We start from the raw sequence: 22,059 nt of genomic DNA, 5'->3' as shown, positions 1-22,059 counted from the left end.
GCTTAGAAATTAATTGCCAAAAATTAATTAAAATGTGATGTCAAATTCAGAAATATAATGCTTTTTATATTAGCTGAGGACAATTCAGCATCATACCCATTTTCCCAGATATGTGAAAATGGAACAGTTCAGAAAAAGCAATATTGATGTTTTCTATCTGGACCTCAGACATTTTCAAGCAACAAGCCTTTCTGCAGACATTTATGGCACCATAATAAATCAACATCAAAACATAACAGCACATTACAAAACATGAATAGATATGAAAAAAGAAAACATTTCAAGAATTTAAATTATAACTCCAAATTTGGTTTATATTATTTAATCAGCCTAATCAGGGTTGTTATCAGAATACTTCACTGCATCAGGATGTTACACGCAGTCTTACAAGAAACAACAAATAAGCTAATAATCTAAACTAGATTTAATACATTATCAAGATTTTTTTCAACAGTGGATACAGTATTTCTAGTAAAGAGGGGGAAAAGGGACAGAAAGAGACCCTCAGATCCTGACCCAAAGCACAGAGAAAGTAACAACATGTTTTCAAATAATATGTGCAGGGCCCAATTTAGTACCTACTAAAGGAGCAGGTTGTACGCATATAAATTTTTACTGGTGATTATGTACCTGCTGCAGCTATTTCACCTGCTCTATCTCCCATATTCCAAATTTACCCACAAGACTGAAGTAACCTGTCTGAGTCATACTTTGTATTTCTCAAAGGGTTATATATCTTTGTTAACATTTTTGGCTGGCAATAGCAGGCACTGTCCTACTAGTTTAACCAGTCAAACTAGTAAATACAACACCACCAGTAAAGCCTTCAAGTAACACTGTTACTGTCTTTGCCACTTCTTGGCAACATTCTTCTAAGAAAAATGCTTATGGCAATCTAATTTCACTCTTTTTTTTTTTATTCTTCTATAAAAACAGGATCAATTCTCACTTGATAACATAATTAAATCGTTGGACAAAAATAACGACGGATCTATCAGCTTTGATGAGTTTATGATGATTGTAAAAAAGATAACTGGTACAGGACAGTGAGGCATCTGCAAGAGCGAATATCACTGCTTTGAAGAAGAGCCTGGATTTTGTTTACATTATGCATACATCTAAACCCACAGATTTGTTATTATCTTAAAGCATATGGAATAAAGATTTAACAGATAACTAAGTATGTCTGTATTGTGTTTCCTGCACACTCACTAGCCACACATTCCAGCCAAAATGCCTTGCAACTAGTTCAGAACTGCTGTTTCTATTTCACACTACATTTGAGGTGTTATTTAATAAATCCTGCTTTACCTGGGCTATTATTTGGACCTCTAGAGGAATTCAAATCTCAGTTTCTAAAACACATAAAAGAAAGGTGCAGCATTCCATTTGAAGAGTGTTTCCTAGTGTATACTATCCAATACAGTATGCACTATATAGTATGTGTGTATATATATATGTACATACTATATACACACTCCTCCCGGTTCAGTTTCATCATTCACAAAAGATGACACTTCATACAGCAAGCAGTCCAAATTTTTAGAAAACGAAATACTTATTTTCAATAGCAATGTGACAATGCCAAGTATGATAACTGCAACATTAGATGCTCATTTTAAACTTTATTTATGCAAGTATGTACTTTTTTTGTTATGACTCTGTAAATGGGAAAATGTAAGTATATGTTTAAATTGAGTGACTGTTGTTGCAGGTAAAATTCATTAGCTTTATTTGGTGCAGTTTTAACCTTTTCATTGCATGATTCCTGTGACAGATGTGTTTTCACATGTGATTCATGGGTACTATTATTTACTTTTGGAAGAAATGAGTGAGAGAGAAATACAAGGAACGGACATTTTGAAGGCAAGTAAACAGTGGATTAGGCACTAATCTCACTGGAGAACTTGGAATTTTGGACTGAATTTTAATACCAACATCATCCATTATCCTGATAAATCACTTAGATCTCAGACTTAAGGACTTAAACACTCAGCTTAACTGCAAAGTCTATCAAGTGCATTAAAGATCCCAAACTACTGTGGTTCCTATCCCTGAATTCCCCCTCCATGAAATAAGGAATAAAGTACTCCACACCAGTGATGCACTAGTAGAAGCCTTAAAAAATATGATGTTTAAACATTATAGGATCTAACATGCTCCCAGGCCATTCTTTTACAAAGCCCCTTTAGGTGTTGAAATGTGCTGTTTCTTAGAAGAAAGAAAACCATAGTATTTATTTTTTCTGGTTTATGAAAATATTCTAAACTAACAATATGCTTTGATTTCAAAAGTAGATACACCACATGCATATTATGCTAAGTTCCACTAGTCACTTTACATACCTAAGTACAATCACAGAATTTTAAGAGGTGCTTTTGCATGTGTGAGACATACGTTCCTTTTCATCTCTTAGACAACCTTAGAAATTTTGGAATTCAATCAGGTTACCGACATCCTGAATAGGAAACACCAGGAAACAAGCACCAGGAAACAAACATGTTTTAAGAGTGTCACCTACTGGCAAAATATACTTCTGCACAGTTTCTTGAGTATATAGAGAATGCCTTGAGTACATAGAAAATACAGTTATTTTACCCAGTGCAGTAAGCTCTGGTTCATGGTCCTATACAAAGTGTAATTGGTCATGAAGAACAATGGTCATGATTAAAATCAGCTTTTTCAAATCAAAGAAAAAAATAAAGAAAAATTATTTCCAGAAGGAGTCTTCTTTTCTTTCAGAGCAGTATTACGTGCAGTTGCAATAAAACTGATAAAGAACATAATTAAAAGGATGATAAAAAAAAACCTGAAGTTTAAATTGTAGAGGAAGATGAGGGAAATGGAACAAAACAAATAACTCTTCCTCCATCCAGTGAATGCAGTTCACTAGCAGTTCAGGCAATACAGTTTCCCTTTAAGGAATTAATTTTGAAATTACCATTTACATGAAAAAATTCACACCAAGCTCTATGCTCAAGCAAACGCATTACTTTTCTGAACAGCCATGCTCCAGCAAAGAACACTAAAAATTTACCTATCACTATTTTCCAGAAAGGCTAGAAAGTACAGCAAAAAGCTTAAAAACATATAATGGGAACATCACCTGTAAATAAACAACCCAGATAAGAGCAAGAACTTGGGCTGTGTTCAGAGCTCATGTACCTCCCTCATTTTCCCTACTGAACTAGCCCAGGCAATGCTCCAGCTTGGAGAAAAGCTGCTCTGGGGAAAACTCATTGAGGTGCAGGAGCATGTCCAGAAAAGGGCAATAGAGCTGATGAAGGCTCTGGAGCACAGGTCTGATGTGGAGCTGCTGAGGGAGCTGGGGTTTTGCCTGGAGAAAAGGAGGCTCAGGAGTGACCTTATCAATCTCCACAACTGCCCGACAGGAGGCTGCAGGCATGAGGGGATCGGCTTCTTCTCCCAGGCAACCAGTGACAGGATGAGAGGAAATGGCCTCAAGCTGTGCCACGGGAGGTTCAGGATGGAAATCAGGAATAATGTCTTCACTGAAAGGGTTGTTAAGCATACGAATGGGCTGCCCAGAGACATGGTAGGGACGTGGTGGGGTCACCGTCTCTGGAGATGCTCAAGACACAGCTGTACCTGACATTTCATGCCATGGTCTTGTTGACAAGGTGGTGTTTGGTTTAGGGTTGGACTTGATGATCTGGGAGTCTTCCAACCTAAATGATTCTGTGATTCTGTGTAATACTGAGTTACATGAGTACTTGACAATTGCAGTTTTTATTTCCAACAAAAAGGTTCAAATTTCCATTAATGCAGACAACAAAGGAGACCAAACATTTTCCAAGTAGTTTAGATGAAACTATCAACTTCAGTAGTACAGTCAGTCCTGAGTGTATAAATGCTCAGCAAATTAAGAAGCAATGTAAGTAGCTGCATATTTTATTATGCCCCGCAGTTCCCCTGCCAAACTACATGTTTCAAGTTTTGTCTGTTTTTTAAAAAACAAAAGGAAATGTAACTACTGCCTCACCAGTACCTTTCTTCTCCTCCTTCAGTTACCAAAGGAGAGGAAACCAAAACTCAAGTACACTGCTTCGGTCCTAAGTTAGAACACAGTGGCATCAGAAGATATTATCAGTGCTGATATATTCCAATTAACCTTCTTAGATAATGAAACACCTACAGCAGTTCGATAGTTCACAAGCTTCAGTAATCTCCTTCTCTTCCAATTGTTTTTATTGATTATATAGAATATCTAAATGGCTTTCAGCACAAGATGGACTCTGCTAAGGCAGATTATTTAGTAACTCTAATTATTGGTAGTGCAAATCACCCACTTGGAATGATTTACATTTGTTTCTTGTCCAGAACTGAGGTGTCAAAGATCAGATTAAGATGCTGAAATATGACTGGCAATAACCAATTTCAGAACCTTAATGTAGCTCAGAAAAATAGAATATCCATCATACATACTGCAATGACATCACTTCCATTGTAAACAATGTATTAATTTTCTATGATATATACATTCATTCCATTATTTTCTTAACTTTATGTCCACATAATTTTCTCTTTAACATACCTACTTTACTTGCCCTTGAATGCAAACTGCAAATCAGCCAGTTAAATACAAATAAATCAAACTGGCACTCAAAAAGCTCTAGAAACAAGGATGCTCCAGAATCAGTCTTCTGTGCTCTCTCTTCTTACAGCCCAAACTTTTACAGTAAGCTTTTAACATTTATACATGCTTTCAAGTATTTCCACATTTTATAACATATTGCTATTATGAAATTGACCCCTGCAGTGAAAGAGTACATCTTTGCACATGCTCAAGGAGGAAGGAAGAGACCTCAAACTATGGCAAGGCAACAAATTTAACGCCAAAAGCAAAGTTTACTTTCACTCACCTGAAGACTTCTCCAAACACCACCCAGTATTAGCAGCAAGTCTCACACTGAAACTCTGAAGGTCTTTAATTTACCTTCAAAACTTCAGACTAGGATATCTTTCCTATGCAAACAAGCAACTTTGACAAACTGGGCAAATGCTCTGAAAAGCCTCCTACTTGCCCATTTTAGACTAAGCAGACATGAAAAAAAGTATCTTTAACTTGCAAATCCCAACAAAATTCACTTGAAGGTAATTCATACATAAACAGGTCACTGTGAGCAACCCACCTAATATGTCACTAGAGCAGATGTTTACATCTCACACCATGACCTTGCTTTTTTCTCATATTTATTTTTGTTCTTTTTCATTTTCTTAAAAATCCTCTTTCACTGATCGCTTTTAAGCTTTACTACAGTAACAAAGTGATGAACTCCACTCTAAAATCCTACCATCAGCATATGATGCAGAAAGCCCTGCCATATCTAGGGCACTGAAATTTTTGTCAAAAGGAAAACTGTAAGATGCATGAGGAGGATGGGTGCAATACTTACATTTCCTTTATATATATATAAAGGAAAGGTAAGTATTGTGTAAGTATTTATACATATGTGTAAGTATTTATACATATAGAAAGGAAATGTAAGAATTTTTCAACCCGTTTCAGTTTAATCCTTACCTTGTCATATGAATTTTTATTTTGGTAACAGTTTAGTGTTAGACTTTTCAGCTCCCTTTTATATTTGTTTCCCTAGTAAAGCCAGCCTAATCACTGTTTTCTATTTCCAGCATGAGTATACAGACAAGGAAACTATTAGAAAAATTACAAAAATAAAGCTAAGGCAATTCACAGAAGCAAACAGGTAATGGCAAGAGACTATCAAAAGAAAGTATCTTTTTAAACAATATTGAGTAAGGACAACAGATACTACTTTATGTCCTACCACATAAAAATATAGATAGACTTTAACTAACACAGAGGTAGCTCCCTTTTTAACAAAGATGTATGCTCACAAAACACATGCAGGAAAAAAACAGTACTTACAACAGGGTTTTTTGTGTCTGGGTCAAATTCTGTAGAATTTGCATCTGGAACAGAAGTTCAAAGTAAACACAGTACATTTGCTCTACATGCACTAGAAATTCCTAATAGCTCTGTGGCATTTCAGGGCTGTAATGTAAATGAAATGTCTACATTTACATTACAATCTCACGTGTTGAAATGCATCCTGCACCTCTTTTCAAGCAACCACAGGAAGCACATTAACCTCAGACACATATATTCCCTTTCTGGCTTTCCAGAACTCTTTCTCAGCTCTTAGCATTAGAAATCCATTGATGAGTTAAATTTCTTCGTACTACTATTGCAATAGCTCTGGTTTGGCTACTCTGGCTAATGAAGGCAATTGAGAAAATCATTTCTCAGTTTTTATTCCTCACCACCTGCACACTTCAGAGAGAGACTACACAGGTCATCCCTAAGCACACTTTCTTCTACATTCTCAAGACCAAGAAGCAGGTTTCAAGCAACCTGCATAACCAAGAGTTCTTACTCTCTTGCACAGGGAGGTAGCACAGGGTACTTAGCTGAAGGTGATCTTGCTGCAAGAGCCAAGTACCTAACAATCACAGGATCTGTAAACAGTTCTTAAAACAGACATACATTTCACACAGAGAATAAAAATTCTTCTAAACAAATCATATTCACACTAGCATACTGAGCTCACCTTCCCAATTCAAACAGTTTCTTGCAAATTCCACAACTGCTAACTGCATTCCCAGGCAAACTCCTAGAAGAGAAAACAAAATCTCCAGAATCTAACAGGACAAAGAGCAGGACTGAAAAAGTACTTGCTGTTCTCTCTTAAACAGGACTGCTTTGAACTCTTGATGCTCAGTGTATATACACAGACTTACAAAAACCTAAACCAAGAGTGGCTGCTCAATGTAAAACTCACACTTCAAACCTGGCACACTATAAATAAGTGTGACACAATTATGTGCTTTAAGCCCCTTCAAAGATATTTTTTTCTTCTCATCTATTTTACCAACAATTACTGCAAAGACAAACAGAAGCTGAAAGCCTGGATATATCCAGATTCATACTTTGCTTTGGCAACTACTCAGACACTTAAAAAAATGCAAGAAATGTGGAGTAGGAAGCAAAGCCTCAGAGGCACTTACACAAACAGCACTTAGCTTATAGGTCAGATGACGTCTTTACACTTTACCGTAATAACATATACCAGTAAATTAAAAAAAAAAAAAAAACCCCTCAAACATTTAATATAGCAAAAGTGGTCCAAAGACACCTATGTTTTCTGCACACTGTTCAATAAATAGAATTATACTGATTTAATTACAGTGAGAAGCAAAGACTCTCCACTTGTGTACATAGCAAATTAAACCTTTGCAGTAGGGGTTGTCTTTTTTTCCTTCCTTATACAGCAGATGTGGTACACAACTGTGATCCTAGGGATTCTTTACACGGCAGATATTCACAACATCACATGTAGTTCCCTAAGACAGGTTCCTTCCCTACTGTGTTTTTTTTTAAACAAATCAATTAGTTTGCTATACACCTCCTAAACACAGTGATTTCTCACTCTAATTATCTTACCGAGAAAAGGTTTTTTCTTTGTTCTTGCCCAGGAGATAGCTTGGAGTTTGCCTTCTGTTCCCCTAATTCCAAAACCTCCTGGGACCAGAATGCCACTGTAATGACAGCCATATATAAAAGAACCAACGTGTAGAATCAAGCCAGCAGAGGAATACATACAACTTGAACACTTTTGAGATTAGAACTAAACAAGCACAATGCATGAAAGGCATGTGTTATACAACCATTCACAATACAAAGAAATTTACTCTGAATTTGGAGATCTGTTTCATCTACCCACCCAAATTCTAACCTGACCAATCCCATGCTTGACAGTGAAATTACCACTGCTTAATAAATACTGCTCAAACAAACTAGCTACATATTAACTACTTAGAATCTTAACACCCAAACTTTGCATCTTCTAATTAACACCAAAAAACCTAAATGCATTCCGACAAGAAAAAAAGTCTCTTACAAATACAAATTTAAATCCTGGTGATGATTATTAACACAAAGATTTGTAGAGTGTCCCTAGCATTTACAAGCACCTTTCACTATGCTGCATGCTGACAACAAAACACCTTTGTCAACTGACCTACACTGTAAAGGAAGTCCAGATATCCAAAAAAGCAAAACAATACCAAAAAACCCCAAAACCCTAGACTGCCAACCTAAAAACTGCAACTTGTCTAAAGGTATTAGAGTATTAGGTTATAGGTTGATTCTTTAATTTGCTGAAGCTTTTCACCACCCGTGCAATCTATTCTTTCACATAAGTAATGGAAGTTTGGATGAACAGAGAAATTATTTTATTTACGTAAGCATTTTTTATCACATGAAATAAATATCATGGTCTGCATTCGGGATACAGAATAGCCAATGTCACTTACTCTGCTTTGCACAGTTTGTGCCATGCCTGGTGATATTTCACTGAGTTCTCTGCTTCTGTAGAACGTTCAAGTTCTGTTGAATCTATATACTAATAAAGAAAAATATGCAATCAAAAAGTCTCTTCCTCCACAGAAAGAGCAGCATACAGTATACAATCAAGAGTTAAGAGAAATTTATATTAAGAGTTTCAAGTGAATTTGCCAATAAACCTGTAACAACTTCACTGAAGACCTAGTACCTGCTTAAAAAGCCAAGAGCTTGCTCTAATTGCAGCAATCTGTGCCCCTTTCTTTGCACATAGCTCAGGAGTTCTGTCTGCCTACAGCCCTGTCTAGCACCCTCCACATTGCTAGAATGCTTCCTAACTGTGAACCCAGGTTATCTTCCTGTGGCAACCAGGGCCAAGCAAGGAGTGGTGCTGACCTTATCCTGTTATCCCAATGGGATGTGGCAAAGATGTTCACTTTCCTGGCTTTTGGGTGCTGTAACTTATCCAATCTTATTATAAAACTGCGAAAATCTGCATTGTCTGTGAGAAAGATGTTCCTGGGATTCTTGTGTAGAAAGGGTGACAAACTCGTTATCTATGCCCTACTAGAAATACTGCATTAGAATCCCTAGTGCCATTAAAAAGCACAGCTCCTGAGGCACCACTGGAGTGAAATGAGGGGACTATGTACTGCACTGGGGACACAAAAGATCAGAGTTTGATTCTGGGTTTTGTCAGTCTTTTTCTCAGATTAATATAATTAACCACATCCTGATGTAACATTCATCCTCCACAAAAACTGAGATAATCTACAATGGCAAATTCACCTGTGTGCAGAGAAATGCAACTGATAAGGAGATTGCTGAAAGCTTCCCAGACAATACTGCCTTCTAGCAAGTATTTTCTAGTTTTTCCACATTCCAGAAGGCATCAAAAACACAACAGAAAAATAATTACTTCTGAATGTTGCTATTCTATACTAGAAGAATACTACAGGATCAACTGAACGGACACTATGATACTGCAAGGATGAAAAGAGAAACTAATTACAATTGGAGTTGTTATTTTCCTTGCCAAACATATTGAGAACACATTTATCAGTTCAAGCAGCATCAACAGCATTCAGATTAAGAAGTTCCTTCAGAACAAGGGATTATAGTGAGAGCCTTTGGGCAAAAAACATTAAAAGGAGGTTTGGACATGCAGGTAAGTACAGTGGGAGCTGCATCTGTTAACATTTCAACCCTGCACTGGAGCTCAGCAACCATCAGTTCTCATGCTTGTTAATGCAGGAGCTCCACCAAACTTTAGACCAGCTGCACACAAAGCTTGCCGTGCATTCACAGACAGGGCACCTTCTCACCTTTTTTGCTAAAAGCAAAGCTATTTTTATCAGTTATATCATATCATAAAAATTTCCCACTGTACAGTTGTCAGTATGAAACACTACAGTGACATGATCACATAGGTCAGAAAGGACCTTGGGAAGTCTCAAGCCTCACTCTCTGCTCAAAGCAAGTCAAATTAGAGAAGGTTGCTTAGGGTCACTTCCAGTCAGGATCTAAGTATCTCCAGGGATCAATCCTGGCTGCTCCCACTTTCTTGTTTTTTTCATACACACAGAAACAACTTTTTAGAGTATTTGCTAATAATCTTCCCAGGGACCAAGGAAAGGCTGACCACCAGCCATTTCCCCAAGTCCTAATTTTTGCTTTTTTTTTTAAGATTGGTACTTTTGCCCTTTTCTAGTCATAGAATAATTAGGTCAGAAAGGATCTCTAAGATCACTGAATCCAACTGTTAACCAGGACTGCCAAGTTCACCATAAAACCATGTGTCATGAAAACAAGTGAAATCTAACTTTGATAGTAAATATAAATTCGCAGATAAAGTCTGCTTTTTCATCAGATCCAGTTTTGGGTAACTTCAGTGCTCCTTTCAGGCAAGTTTAGTTCCAAATAAAATAATTAAATCTGTAAACATTTCTTTTAAAAAATGAGATGCTTGGCCAGCCTGTACTTACCTGCAACATTCATTTTCTAATTTCACATCAATTAAAATTGCCTCACATAATGGGAACTAGTAGGTTACCACAGAATGATACAATAGTAGATTCAAAGTATTCCTGAAAGCAAAAGCCAGAAATATCCTCACCATTAAATCCAGTTTGTAATTAATTGCCAGCGCAGAGTGTTCCAGAGCTTTGAAAACAGATGCATAGCAGTCACTTAGTTTTGTGTACTTGCCAACGAGAGCTATGGAACACACCTTCAGCAGCCTTTCGTATCTGACAAAAACAAGTTCTTCAGTTACCACACCAGATTTCACCAAAGAACCCCCACATTTAAACAGTGTTTGCTTTTCCTTTAACCCCACAAAATACCTCCTAAAATTTCCAAACTGCCAATGGTTTTAAGCCCAGACCATTCACAGATGTTGATCAGCACTTTCCCCAGTCCATTTTGGTGACTTCATAGTAGCTAAAAACCTAACTTTAATTAAAGCATGTCTAGAAAAAGCAGCAGGATGTAGAATACCTGCAAGCCATTTTCTTCCACTTCATTAGAAGATCACTCGGCTGGTCATCAATAGGTAAATTTAGCCTCTGTTTGAAATACTTAATGATGCCTTGCTCCTCCAACAGAATTGGTACTCGATAAGTAGAAGAAACATCATGAATAAATATCACCTAAAAAAAAAACCAGAACATAAAAACCATAGATTTTTCATAGGAAACATTCATTCTACTTTTGGATACTACATGCATTTTTTTTATTCTACACACATTCTGGTTTTTAAATACCTTCCTTTTGAATGAACAAGTCAGCACAGCTAATATTTAAGGTTCCCTTAAATTCCTTTAAAATACAAGAAAAAAGTTACTCAAAAAGAAAAATGTCTTTTACTTCTCCTTCACACCATCATACAGGCTTGTCAAGCCTATCAATGCATCAGTTTTTATGCAAACATCTGACCCCACAGGCACTCACACTTGCTCCTTTCTTCCCCTCTCACAAACCTGAAGAATATTAACCACGAAAGCTAAGACCACAAATTAATCCTAACAGAACGGACCCAATTTGGTTGTGATAAAGTCTGCTAGAAGTATTTTGTTAGTGAACTAGGTTATGTAATTACTGAGCATAGTCCATTCAAGGACCTTTTTGTTAAGAACACATCTACAAACTGCATCCAAACTGCTGGCAATTAAGCTGTTTGTGCTTGGCTTACCTGAGATCACAGAGCTCAGAATCCTGAGCAAAAGTGTCTCTTCCCTGACAGACATTAGAAGTAAAGGATATTCACTTTGTTACCCTTGAGCTACATCTATTCATCACATAACTTTGGACATGTGCATGCTGCCCCATGCCTCTCTGTGTGCCCATTCAATGTGAAATACCACATAACTACTTGCATGTGTTGTACCTTTAGTATTATCCATTACATTGAAGAGTAAAGTGCTCTCACTTGCAAAAATATTAAAGAGCATTCAATTAATCAAAATTAATATTTGAATAGCAATTAATTGCAAACTATTAAGGGAAAAATCACACATTAATTACAAAAGGATATATAACTACACAGTCCATCTGTGGACATAAGCAAATCACCCTGCTTTAATCAGACTTTGTTCATCCATTATTATAATCATCTGAGATGATTTATGGATAATAAATACATAATAATAAATAATGAATAAAAACAGCCATAGTTGTGAAAACTATACAGTTTCATGCTATGTATAACAAGTAACCATGCAGTCAAAATCTATTCCTTGTATTAGCTTTTACACAACATGCATTTAAATTACTAATGACCGTTTAACATAAAACTTTGCATATATATTCCAAATATTTTCAAAATGCTATAGCGTTCATAACAGCAAGATAAAAATTACAGAAAAAATATTAATAAAGTTGTTTGAAGTTGAAAAGAGAAATGCACAGGAATATCTGTGTACTTTCCCACATGTAATATTAAAGTACAGACCTGCTCAGGCTCCACATGACAAAACATGGAAATCTTCTCCTTCACAGCCATCTCTATAGGTTTTGCACTTCTGCAGACTATCTGTCATAACAGAAGGAAAAACTTCAAATATTTACTGGGCAAACCAGTAGAAGATCCTCAATACTTCATAGAGAAATTCATCTCATTTGGAAGCAGAGCACCAACAAATGTGCCTTTTTTTACTCTTTCACCTCTTTTGGAGTTGTAAAATATATCATAGCTGACAAATATCTACTTAGCAAGACAGAAGTAAATCAGTCACCTGCCCACACTGACCCATATCATTCATCTTCCACTGGCATTCGCTGTGATAGTACTTCCTCCTGTTCCCCTTTCTTGCAGCTACTACTGTAAGACTCTTTACCTAAAGTCTAGCAGCTCTGTAAGTATGAATATGATGAATAAAAAGGAATATTGTAATCTTATCACTAACATCAGATTTAAATTGAGAGCAATTATATTAGCTTACATGCACGAGTATCCCAGTACTTCAGCATCTTTTTGATTTTTAATTTACACATCATGACAAAAAGGAAGCCAAAGAAGAGAAAAGCAATTCATAATTGTATGGAGTTTTTACTGGTGCACTTATTCTGCTAGTATTTGGCTGATACATTTAAACCCCAGTAATTTTAGAAAATATTGATAATTTTCAACCAATTAAGAAAATAATTATGTGTTCTGATGTTTGTTGGAAGGGGTCTTTTTCTGCATTACGTAACTCCAGGTAACTAGTTCAGAATGCAGAAATGCTCTGTCAAAGTGCCTATTCATTACTCAGTCTACTACCTTATTTTGAAACCTGAAAATATAACAGAAAGTAGGATGATCCTGTTACAAGATTAGGTCATTACTTTCCCCATCTTCCTAGCAAATGCAACTACTTAATGTATTAAGCTCTTTTGCTCAGAAACTTGTAGCTGACCTTTGGTCACCTTGCTACTGCAGCTTAGCTACACTGACATTGATGGAGTCTAATTAACTTGCTCCACCCTTACAAGTAATTCTAGATACAGCAAAAAAGTGTCAAGTATAAGGGAAAATTAGCACACATTCAAATCAAAATGTAATTAGGAAACTATTTGTACACTCGATTCACTTAAGCATAGTCATACTTAAAAATTGGTACACGTTGAAACTGAACATATAATTCATAAACCTTGACAGTAGGAACACATGACTAAATCCACTTTGAAATCCATCATCCATCTCACAGAGACAAATTTAAAGTTAATGCAGACACAGAAATCAAAACCATCAGAATCAGCATGAAAACAACCAAACTACAGAACAAGGGCAGAGATGCACCACAAAGGAACGCAACACGCAGAAGATGGGGAACAATTGAATCCAACAGGGCAGCACTTACAAGCATATACTCAAAGAGCTGCATGAGAGTACATGCAGCTGCAGTGTGTTCTTTTGGCACTCAGAACACCCCACGGAGAACAGAGAGCACACAGAGCTGAGCAGTCACTGCAGGGACACCCAGGAGCAGGCAGGGAAGCAGCAGGGATTCAGAACAGGATGAGCTGGGCTCAGCTCAGGCAGCCTGGCAGCACAGCCCATGAAGGAAACTTTCCTGGCTGCTGCTGTAGGAGCTGCCCCATGTGCTGTCCTGGCCAAGGCAGCAAACATTTAAATACTGTCTTCAAGCAGTGCCCAAGGAACTTTATAAGGGCACCAAGAGGCTGGACCTCGAGTGAGATCTGTCCCTGCTTTAGCAGTCAACAGCAGCAGTCAAAAACCAAAAATGATACTGTGCTCCTGGCACTCCCAGAACTGCCCCAGGCAAGAACTCAAGATGTGAGACAGTGACTACATTTGTCTGTTCTCCTTTCATTACACACACTCACTGAAATAGTTGTATTTCAGAATGATCTTTTTGTGCCACCAAGTGGTTTTTGACAGAATTACATGTTTCTGTTTAACAGGCTTTTTAAAAATTTTTCTTTTTTGGAGTGGCAGAAGTCAGGCACTGGCAATTGCCTTAAAGGCCTTCAAAGAGCACGTGCAACTTCCCCTATGCAATTAGCACTTCAAGAGGGATTTTGGAAATTAGGACCTGACACTTGGAATATGGTGTGGCAGGACAAACACCCCCCCCTTTCTCTCTCTCCCTGATTGCTAGCCGAGATCGATGGCTCAGATTAAGTCAATGGCTTAATCCTGACTATCAGTGCTGGCGTCTGGAACTCAGAGCGAGACACTGAGAGAATGTGAATAATTTTCAAGTGACCGCAAATACACACTCTTTTCCCTATAAAACACCACAAAAATCTTAGCAAAAGCAGAAGCTTTCTACATGGACATTGGAGCATGAAGTAAAAGCTTTCTCCCCTGAGCTTGGACGCAAGCTCTGTGGTTACTTCCCTGAGGGATCGAGAGAGGATCTGGTGCATCCCCAGCTCCAAAAATTGGATTTGGTAAGAAGCATTCAGTTTCCTATATTGTATTCTTCTTTGCTAGCTACTATAATATTAATAGGTACCCTTTTCATTTTTAGCACTGTATTGTTTTTAATCTCCCTATTTTGGGCAACATATATATATGTTTGTTTTAGCTATGAATAGCTTTTCATGTTTTGTGTAGTAAAATTTGTTTAGTTCTTTGTTCCGTTCTCACCTGTGTCTAACAAACCATAATCTATTTTACATTAGACATAAATCGGCTGTCTTTATAAGAACTTATGAGTGAGACTGGGTTTTGACGGTGCTGGTCACTAAATAGGTTTGGTCACTAGTTGCCATAGGCCTAGGCAACTGGTAAAATCTATATACCCTCTGTTTCCACTCGTGACATATGGTACAGCATTACATTAATAAAAGTCTTTCCTTCCACAAGCTGGTTACAATTACCATGTCACAACCATTTGACACCAAATACATCTTTCACATATCCTATTTACAAATCCATTGTTTTTGTTGTTAAGAACACACTCATTCATAAATGTAACATGCAAGAGCTCAAAAAAAACCCTGAAAGAAGCACAACACAAAACTTAGTTGTATAACTCTCTTCTTAAGAATCATTTTTCTTTTTTGAGGATATTCACGTTGCATCTTCTTAATAATGCATGAGAAAATTTCTGAATGTTAGAAGACAGAAACATTCTAGCTCTTCCTAAAAAGTGAACTGAGATTTCAATTATTTTTAGCAGTGAAGAATTATTTTTGTAAAAAGATGCCTTTAGAAGAACATAGCTACAGTCCCAAGATATTGCAAGCTGTTAGTTGAATTAAGTTAGCTTAGGGTGATTTTGAGTAATTCGATTTCCTGTGGCTTTATCGGAGCTGTGCAGCACATGGGTTCCATTTCTTCTAAAATTCTTGTCTCTCCTCAGAGACTACAGCTTATTCTTTGAACACACGTTATGCAAGGACATTTCTAGATGACCTACAAATAAAAATCTGTATTTATTGACTCACCAAATCTGGAGACAAGCCCAGACCCCTCAGTGCTCGAACACTGTTCTGTGTTGGTTTTGTCTTCTGTTCACCAGTAGCATTAGGCTGGAAAGGCACATTTTGAAAAGTCAAATAGCAACTAAAATCTACTAACAAAGCAGTTAAAGATTAAAAGAAAAAATTCATTTCAAGCAATAGTATTTGCAGGAAATAAACACATCCAAAGAGAGCCACATTATGACAGAAACAGAAATGGCACCACTGTTATTACTTGTATATTTAACACTGTGAAGAAACCACAGGGTCCCAATTCAGGTCAAATTTACTTTGTTGTTTTTGTTTTCAGAAAGAGATTTCCATATAATTGGCTCAGGTAGAAGAAAAGGAGTATTCGGCTAATAAATTGAGAATGTCCAACACACCACAAAGCTTTCCTTGATTGTCCTTTGAATATTCAGATGTAAATAATTCTGTTCTCAAATACACATAATTAATCCTACCAATTGCTGTTCAATCCTCTAATCCACAGCTGTAGTTGGTAATTATCTTTTCATCTGTAGAAGGTGAAGTCTATCATCATTAAAAACCTTTTGCTCAACGAAATCTCCCCAGTGAATAGTGAAGTAAAATTTAGAGTTCAAATGAAAAAATATTTTTAGCCCTGTACAAAGAGTTATAGAGGTTTTGGCTTGACTCCAGCACAAAAGCATTAATGGGACAGTAAACAAATATAAAGCCAATACAGAGTAAAATTTATGATAATAATTCTAATAACTTACCTGTGGTACAAGGCTAACATGGATATTACAGAAGTTCTCTCTTTTTGCTTTGAACTGAAACTGTCTAAATGCTTCAACAAATGGCATTCCTTCAATATCTCCAATGGTTCCACCCAGCTGAAAAGAAAAGGTTGGATACGTCAGAGTGACAGAAAGCAAAAACAAAGGAAAAAAAGTCTCACATACTTCAATATGTTTTCTAAAACTTTTATCTCAAAAAAAACCCTGACAATTGCCATTTGCAAACATACTCTACAAAGTGCCTTCATCTAGTCTGCACATTTTGTTTCTTGTGGAAAACATTAAACAATTTCCCAGCTTTATTATGTTCACTTTACACCAAATACATAAGCTTCCCACAGGAAGCTGTGTGGTGCTGCTGAACAGTTCATGCTTTCACACTGCCTTCAAAGTGGTGAACCAGTAATCAATAGTTAGCTGATGTGAAGATTTTCACATGCAAAAACTTTATTTCCTGTCACATTAACAAACATTTGTGATTAACAAGAGACAGGCATTTCTCAGTATTATCATGGCTTTCCAACATCAGTAATTGTGTAGTACCAAACCAAAAGGCAAGACTAAGTCCATGCTGAAACTTCATGTATAAAGACAGAAATCAGATGCCTTTAGAAAAGACACAGTGAGCTATAGCAGACTAAGCACTGAATACAGAAGTCTGATGAAATAGTTGTATTTCAGTATAATGTTTTTGTGCCACCAAGTGGTTTCTGACAGAATTACATATTTCTGTTCACCCAGTATGAGAAAAACCGGTAACTGCATTTGTGCATCACACACTTGTTTAGTCTAACTCCTGCAAGATATTACCATCAAAAAATGTTTCAATTATTTTTAGAGTACCGAAGAAAAATAATTTTATCAGGCTGGAGGTGTAAGTGTGTAAAAAAAAACCTGATATGAATATAAACATGAACATATAAATATAACTGATATGACTATCACTTATAAATGTTCTTGTGCAACTTCTGTATTTACTTTTTCCTTATTTGTTTTAAATTAAATATTTGATTCTCACTGTGCACATCTTAAAAAGATCTATAGCTATACTGGTAAATATATTTTAATTAAGGCAAATTCTTCCATGTAAGAAATACTGAGCAATTCTGCTGCTGGGTCACAAAGTTTATGGCACTATTGATTACGGCGGTTACTTTGGGCATTAAATCTATGACATATTCTTCTGTCAGATTCTCAAGGATAACCTTTTCTCATTATTTTCTGCTGTAATAGTAATACTGGCAATTATTGGCTTTCATCCAGTTGTCTCAATGCCCTACAATGGTAGGTAAAACTCATTGTTTTCATTGTGCAGAGCATCAGCAAGTTAAATGATTAACGAAGTTGCCTCCAAAGATCTTAAAGATAACACCATCAAGTGGGAAACTAACTTACACATTGTTTAAATATATTCCTTAAATATGAGTGGAAGCAACAAGATGAACATTTGAAGTTCTATGGAAAGCTAGAATGTTAAAGGCTTTCCTACAGACCACAGGAGATTTCCGATATTACACAATTTTTCTCAGTACTATTAACAGGATAACGCTTCAGTCAAACATCTGGATCTTGGAATAGACAGTTGACATTACAGTAACTGTCTGCTTTAATTCTCTAAGCTAATAAATTCTCAAGCAGCTCAATTTCAGACATATTTTACAGTGGATTTAGTCAAGTAAATGGAAGCTGTAGAGATAAGACCATGACTATCACTTTCAGAACAAACCAAAGAATATAAAATGTGTCTCTGCATTTCTGCTCTCCAATAAAACTTCAGTCTGACCTTTTCACAGTAAGGAGCAAGCAGAAAGCAAATGAGTTTGTTGTGTTCACTGCAGATATACAACCTAAAAGGTTCCATACTTACCTCAATTACACAGATTTGTGGCTCTCTTTTGTCATCATCCACTGGAACTTTTGCCTGATTCATTACCCATTCCTGAACTGCATCAGTAATGTGTGGAACAACTACAAAACAAAACCAAAGGAGGTAAGCACAGCTTGCTTCAGGCCTGTATACTAACTTTTGCATGCAAAAGGATGAAAATGAACAGGAAGCCAAGAGGAAACTACTGAGTCCTTTCTCTAGTTCTCTTTTCCTTGCACCCAGAAGCCAAACATTACAGGAATATAACCTCATCTTTTGGAAGGGAGAAAGGCATAACGTGGTACAGCAAGGAGCAGCCTGTTCTAGCTGATCCCTTCTTTTGTGAAGATGTAATGGACTAATATTAAAAATTAATATTAAATGAAAAATATTACCTTGAACGGTTTTTCCCAGATAATCACCATGTCTTTCTTTATTGATGACATGCTGATATATCTTTCCAGTGGTGATATTGTTATCTTTATAGAGATTGATGTCCAAAAATCTCTCATAATTTCCCAAATCTAAGTCAACTTCTCCACCATCATTCAATACAAAAACTTCACCTGAAAAAAGGAAACAAAGACAGAAAACAATAAAATAATCAGAAATTATTAAACACACAGGAGGAATACCACAAACATCTTAAAACAGAAGAAAATTTTTTAAATTACATAAGACAACAATTTCTCAATAAAGCCCATGCTGCAACTCAATCTGCATTGTCATTCTGTATGACTTAATATCCAAGTCATTAGTTTTACATCTAATGTCCATCCCACAGACACATACAGTTTTGCAAAAAAAAATATAAGTTATATTGCCAAAATATTTAAGTGACATAAATATTTAACCAACATTTCAACAGCACAATAATCCTTCATTGGAAGAAAACAATCTGTATTAATCATAAATCAGCAACAAATAAAATATTAATTTACTTGCAGGAGTCAAAAACTCTGCTTTTATTCACACGATTATTATACACGTTCAAAGTGCTTAACTATAAATTCATGTTGTTTGGATCTGTTTTAATGATTAAGGCTTGGATCAGGAGTAAAGTTATGAGGAACACAAATGCTTCTTCAAGCACAATCACCGTTCTTGAGTCAGTTGTTTCATCCAGCATATTTGGTTCACTATGTCCACAGAGAGCGTTATTTCCGACCCTGAAAAATCTACTTAAAATACCCTTCAGGTTCAGACTTTTCTTAGCCCTCTAAAGAGTCTCTAAATTCTGAATTAGTCAGCTTCTGACAGAACTAAAGTTGCTAGATCTCGAGGTAAGGCTGGAAAGCTCTTCAGAAAAACTGTAAATATTTTGCCATGACCCAACAAATCAATGGCTAAACAAGTTACGTGACTAATAAAAAAAAAAAGTGGACTACAGAAATATATATCCCACCAAGGTACTACACTACACTTCAATAAGCTGCCTAACAAATCACCCCAATACGTACAACAGAGGGGAAGAATTATGCTTGATTCTGCAAGGCACTTAATAACATCCTCTACACTAAATCATCATTTAAGCCAACAGAAGCAGAGTGGAATCAACATTTCTCTTAAGCAGGCCTTGGAAGAGAAGAATGAAAAAAGCATACTATTAAAATGCCTCTTTAGTTAACTGGAAATCACTAAATTAATCATATCAGTCATATTTCTGTCAAAATGGTAATGAAGGAGGCTCGCCATTCTGGCTCATATAACTTCCACGTACTGCCCAGCAAGCCAGTGTTTCTTCACAAGAGTAAGAAATCTTCACTGAAAAAAGAACTACATGCCATAGTGTTTCCTCTCCCCTCTACCTGATCCAGGGGAGGAACATATCCTCACAATCTCAAGTCATCACAAAAGTCTTATGACCTACTCAACTGCCTAAGTAGCAGCAGATCTGCTCCTTAGAGTGCAGTAAATTTTGCTTTTTGGGAGAGGTCTGATGTGCTCTGCTCTTCTGCTACTTAAAAGAGCAGTGTTTTTTCAGTTGAAGTCATATACATATTTATCTTCAGTTCCAAAAATTTGGATTGGACCAGAAGCAAGCAAATAAAATTTTAAAAAACTAACTAGAAATGTCTACTGGCTGAAGGCACTTTGAAAACCACTGTTTTTAATAAATGTACAAGTCACAAGCCACACAGCTGATGGAACATTCAACATTATAAATGCAATGTCTTGCAATTCATCAGCAACAGTCAATACAACCAGTGTGGCTTAGAGAACTAATCAAACAAACTATGCATCTACTTTAAAACTGTATCATCGGTAGGCTGTCTAAGCTTCACTGATGTTTTTGACTAGATTCTTTTTTACTAAAATGAGAACTTAAGCTAACTCTCGTGAAGGCACTTACATTAAAAGGCACTGATACCCACAGAACAGCATTCTAAATAACTGTTAAGGACTATTTAAAAGGTTTTTTTAATCAAGTTGAACTGAAGAGAGCATTAACTGAAAAAGGTTTACAGCTAGGATTTTCCCAGTAAAGTGGTGTTTTATAGAAAGGAAACATCTGCTTGTAATAGTACCTTCAAAAAAACAGGCTTCTGTTTCTTTACTTAGAGCAGGCAATGGCCTTGAAAACACACGGTAAGCAATAAACTTTCAAAATAATGATAAAACAACTAGTAAACACCACACTACTGGCTTTTAGAAAAACTAAACCAAAACACATTATTGTAAATACAAGTATTTATGCAAGAGGGAACAGCACTAGTCTTTTTACCGTGTTCATATGGCGAAAAGGTTCCAGCATCTATGTTAATGTAAGGATCAATTTTGATTGCAGTGACTCGTAGACCACATGATTTCAGAATGGTGCCAATGCTGCTTGCAATGATCCCTTTGCCAATGCCCGAGATGACACCACCAGTTACCAGGATGTACTTCATTGGAAAATCAGCACACATGCACAGGCCTTCAGCTGGAAATCTGAAACAACAAAGATGTACCTCTGATGAACGTAAATTCATGTCTGGGAAAATCACAGACTCAGTCTGCAAAGAATCCAAATTGAAATAACCTTCAGAAACATAGAATAAAGATGACCATTTTGGAGTCTGGGAGCAGGATTCACCTCTCACAGTTTATACACCAATATGTAAGCTAAACACCTACACTGTCCCTGAACAGGTTCCGATGAGGCTGATCGACACAGAGAGTTGAGATATTCATTTACATTTCTACACAGAAAGGGGTGCTGGGTGGCAAATCCACAAAAGGACTATCAAAACTTTTTACTACTTACACATTTTAGCAAACAAAGGTTCATCAGCTACAAGCTGCATTTTTCCACCCATCTGGAACAGGATAATGTGTGTATCTCATTCGTAAATGAATTTACATTCCATTCAGGCTGCTGCGGAGGCTAAGCACTGGACAATTTTTGAACAATGACAGCATGGCTCACCACAGAGCAAGAACTCTAGGGTCAAGAAAATCTTACCTTACTTAAACACCCAATTAATCCAAAACAACATGCAGCAGCCCGTGATCTAACAGCCCTCAGTATAAATCAAAGTAGTGTGGTTCTTCTGCTGCCAGTAGCAAGCAGTAGCTAGGTAATGATCATTCTAATTTTTCCTTTTACTGTACTGAAGTAATACAAATGAGGCCTGGATCTTCAAGAG

At 36.6% G+C, this 22,059-nt stretch overlaps 1 protein-coding gene and 1 long non-coding RNA gene across 2 annotated transcripts in view; one reads left to right on the top strand and one right to left on the bottom strand.

Moving 5' to 3' along the window:
* Window positions 1–22,059, top strand: part of LOC146444257 (uncharacterized) — a 271,742-nt gene that overhangs the window by 53,050 nt on the left and 196,633 nt on the right. The window lies entirely within an intron of this gene.
* The window catches only part of CTPS2 (CTP synthase 2), a 63,231-nt gene that overhangs the window by 40,180 nt on the left and 992 nt on the right, over window positions 1–22,059 (bottom strand). Inside the window, exons 2-13 of the mRNA XM_085051374.1 lie at window positions 21,156–21,361; window positions 18,826–18,996; window positions 18,431–18,531; window positions 16,543–16,659; window positions 15,785–15,868; window positions 12,336–12,416; window positions 10,883–11,034; window positions 10,500–10,632; window positions 8,356–8,444; window positions 7,484–7,578; window positions 6,591–6,653; window positions 5,909–5,952 (exon numbers count right to left, since the gene is read on the bottom strand). Of these exons, the coding sequence (XP_084907500.1) occupies window positions 5,909–5,952; window positions 6,591–6,653; window positions 7,484–7,578; window positions 8,356–8,444; window positions 10,500–10,632; window positions 10,883–11,034; window positions 12,336–12,416; window positions 15,785–15,868; window positions 16,543–16,659; window positions 18,431–18,531; window positions 18,826–18,996; window positions 21,156–21,339 (1,314 nt within the window). The 5' untranslated portion in view covers window positions 21,340–21,361. The remainder of the gene's footprint in view (window positions 1–5,908; window positions 5,953–6,590; window positions 6,654–7,483; window positions 7,579–8,355; window positions 8,445–10,499; window positions 10,633–10,882; window positions 11,035–12,335; window positions 12,417–15,784; window positions 15,869–16,542; window positions 16,660–18,430; window positions 18,532–18,825; window positions 18,997–21,155; window positions 21,362–22,059) is intronic.

Source organism: Lichenostomus cassidix, chromosome 1 (genome assembly GCF_008360975.1).
Source record: "Lichenostomus cassidix isolate B80296 chromosome 1, HeHo_3.0, whole genome shotgun sequence".
NCBI classification, from domain to species: domain Eukaryota; kingdom Metazoa; phylum Chordata; class Aves; order Passeriformes; family Meliphagidae; genus Lichenostomus; species Lichenostomus cassidix.
The sequence above is the reverse complement of the archived record's forward strand: the minus strand, read 5'-3'. Positions and strand labels throughout refer to the sequence as shown.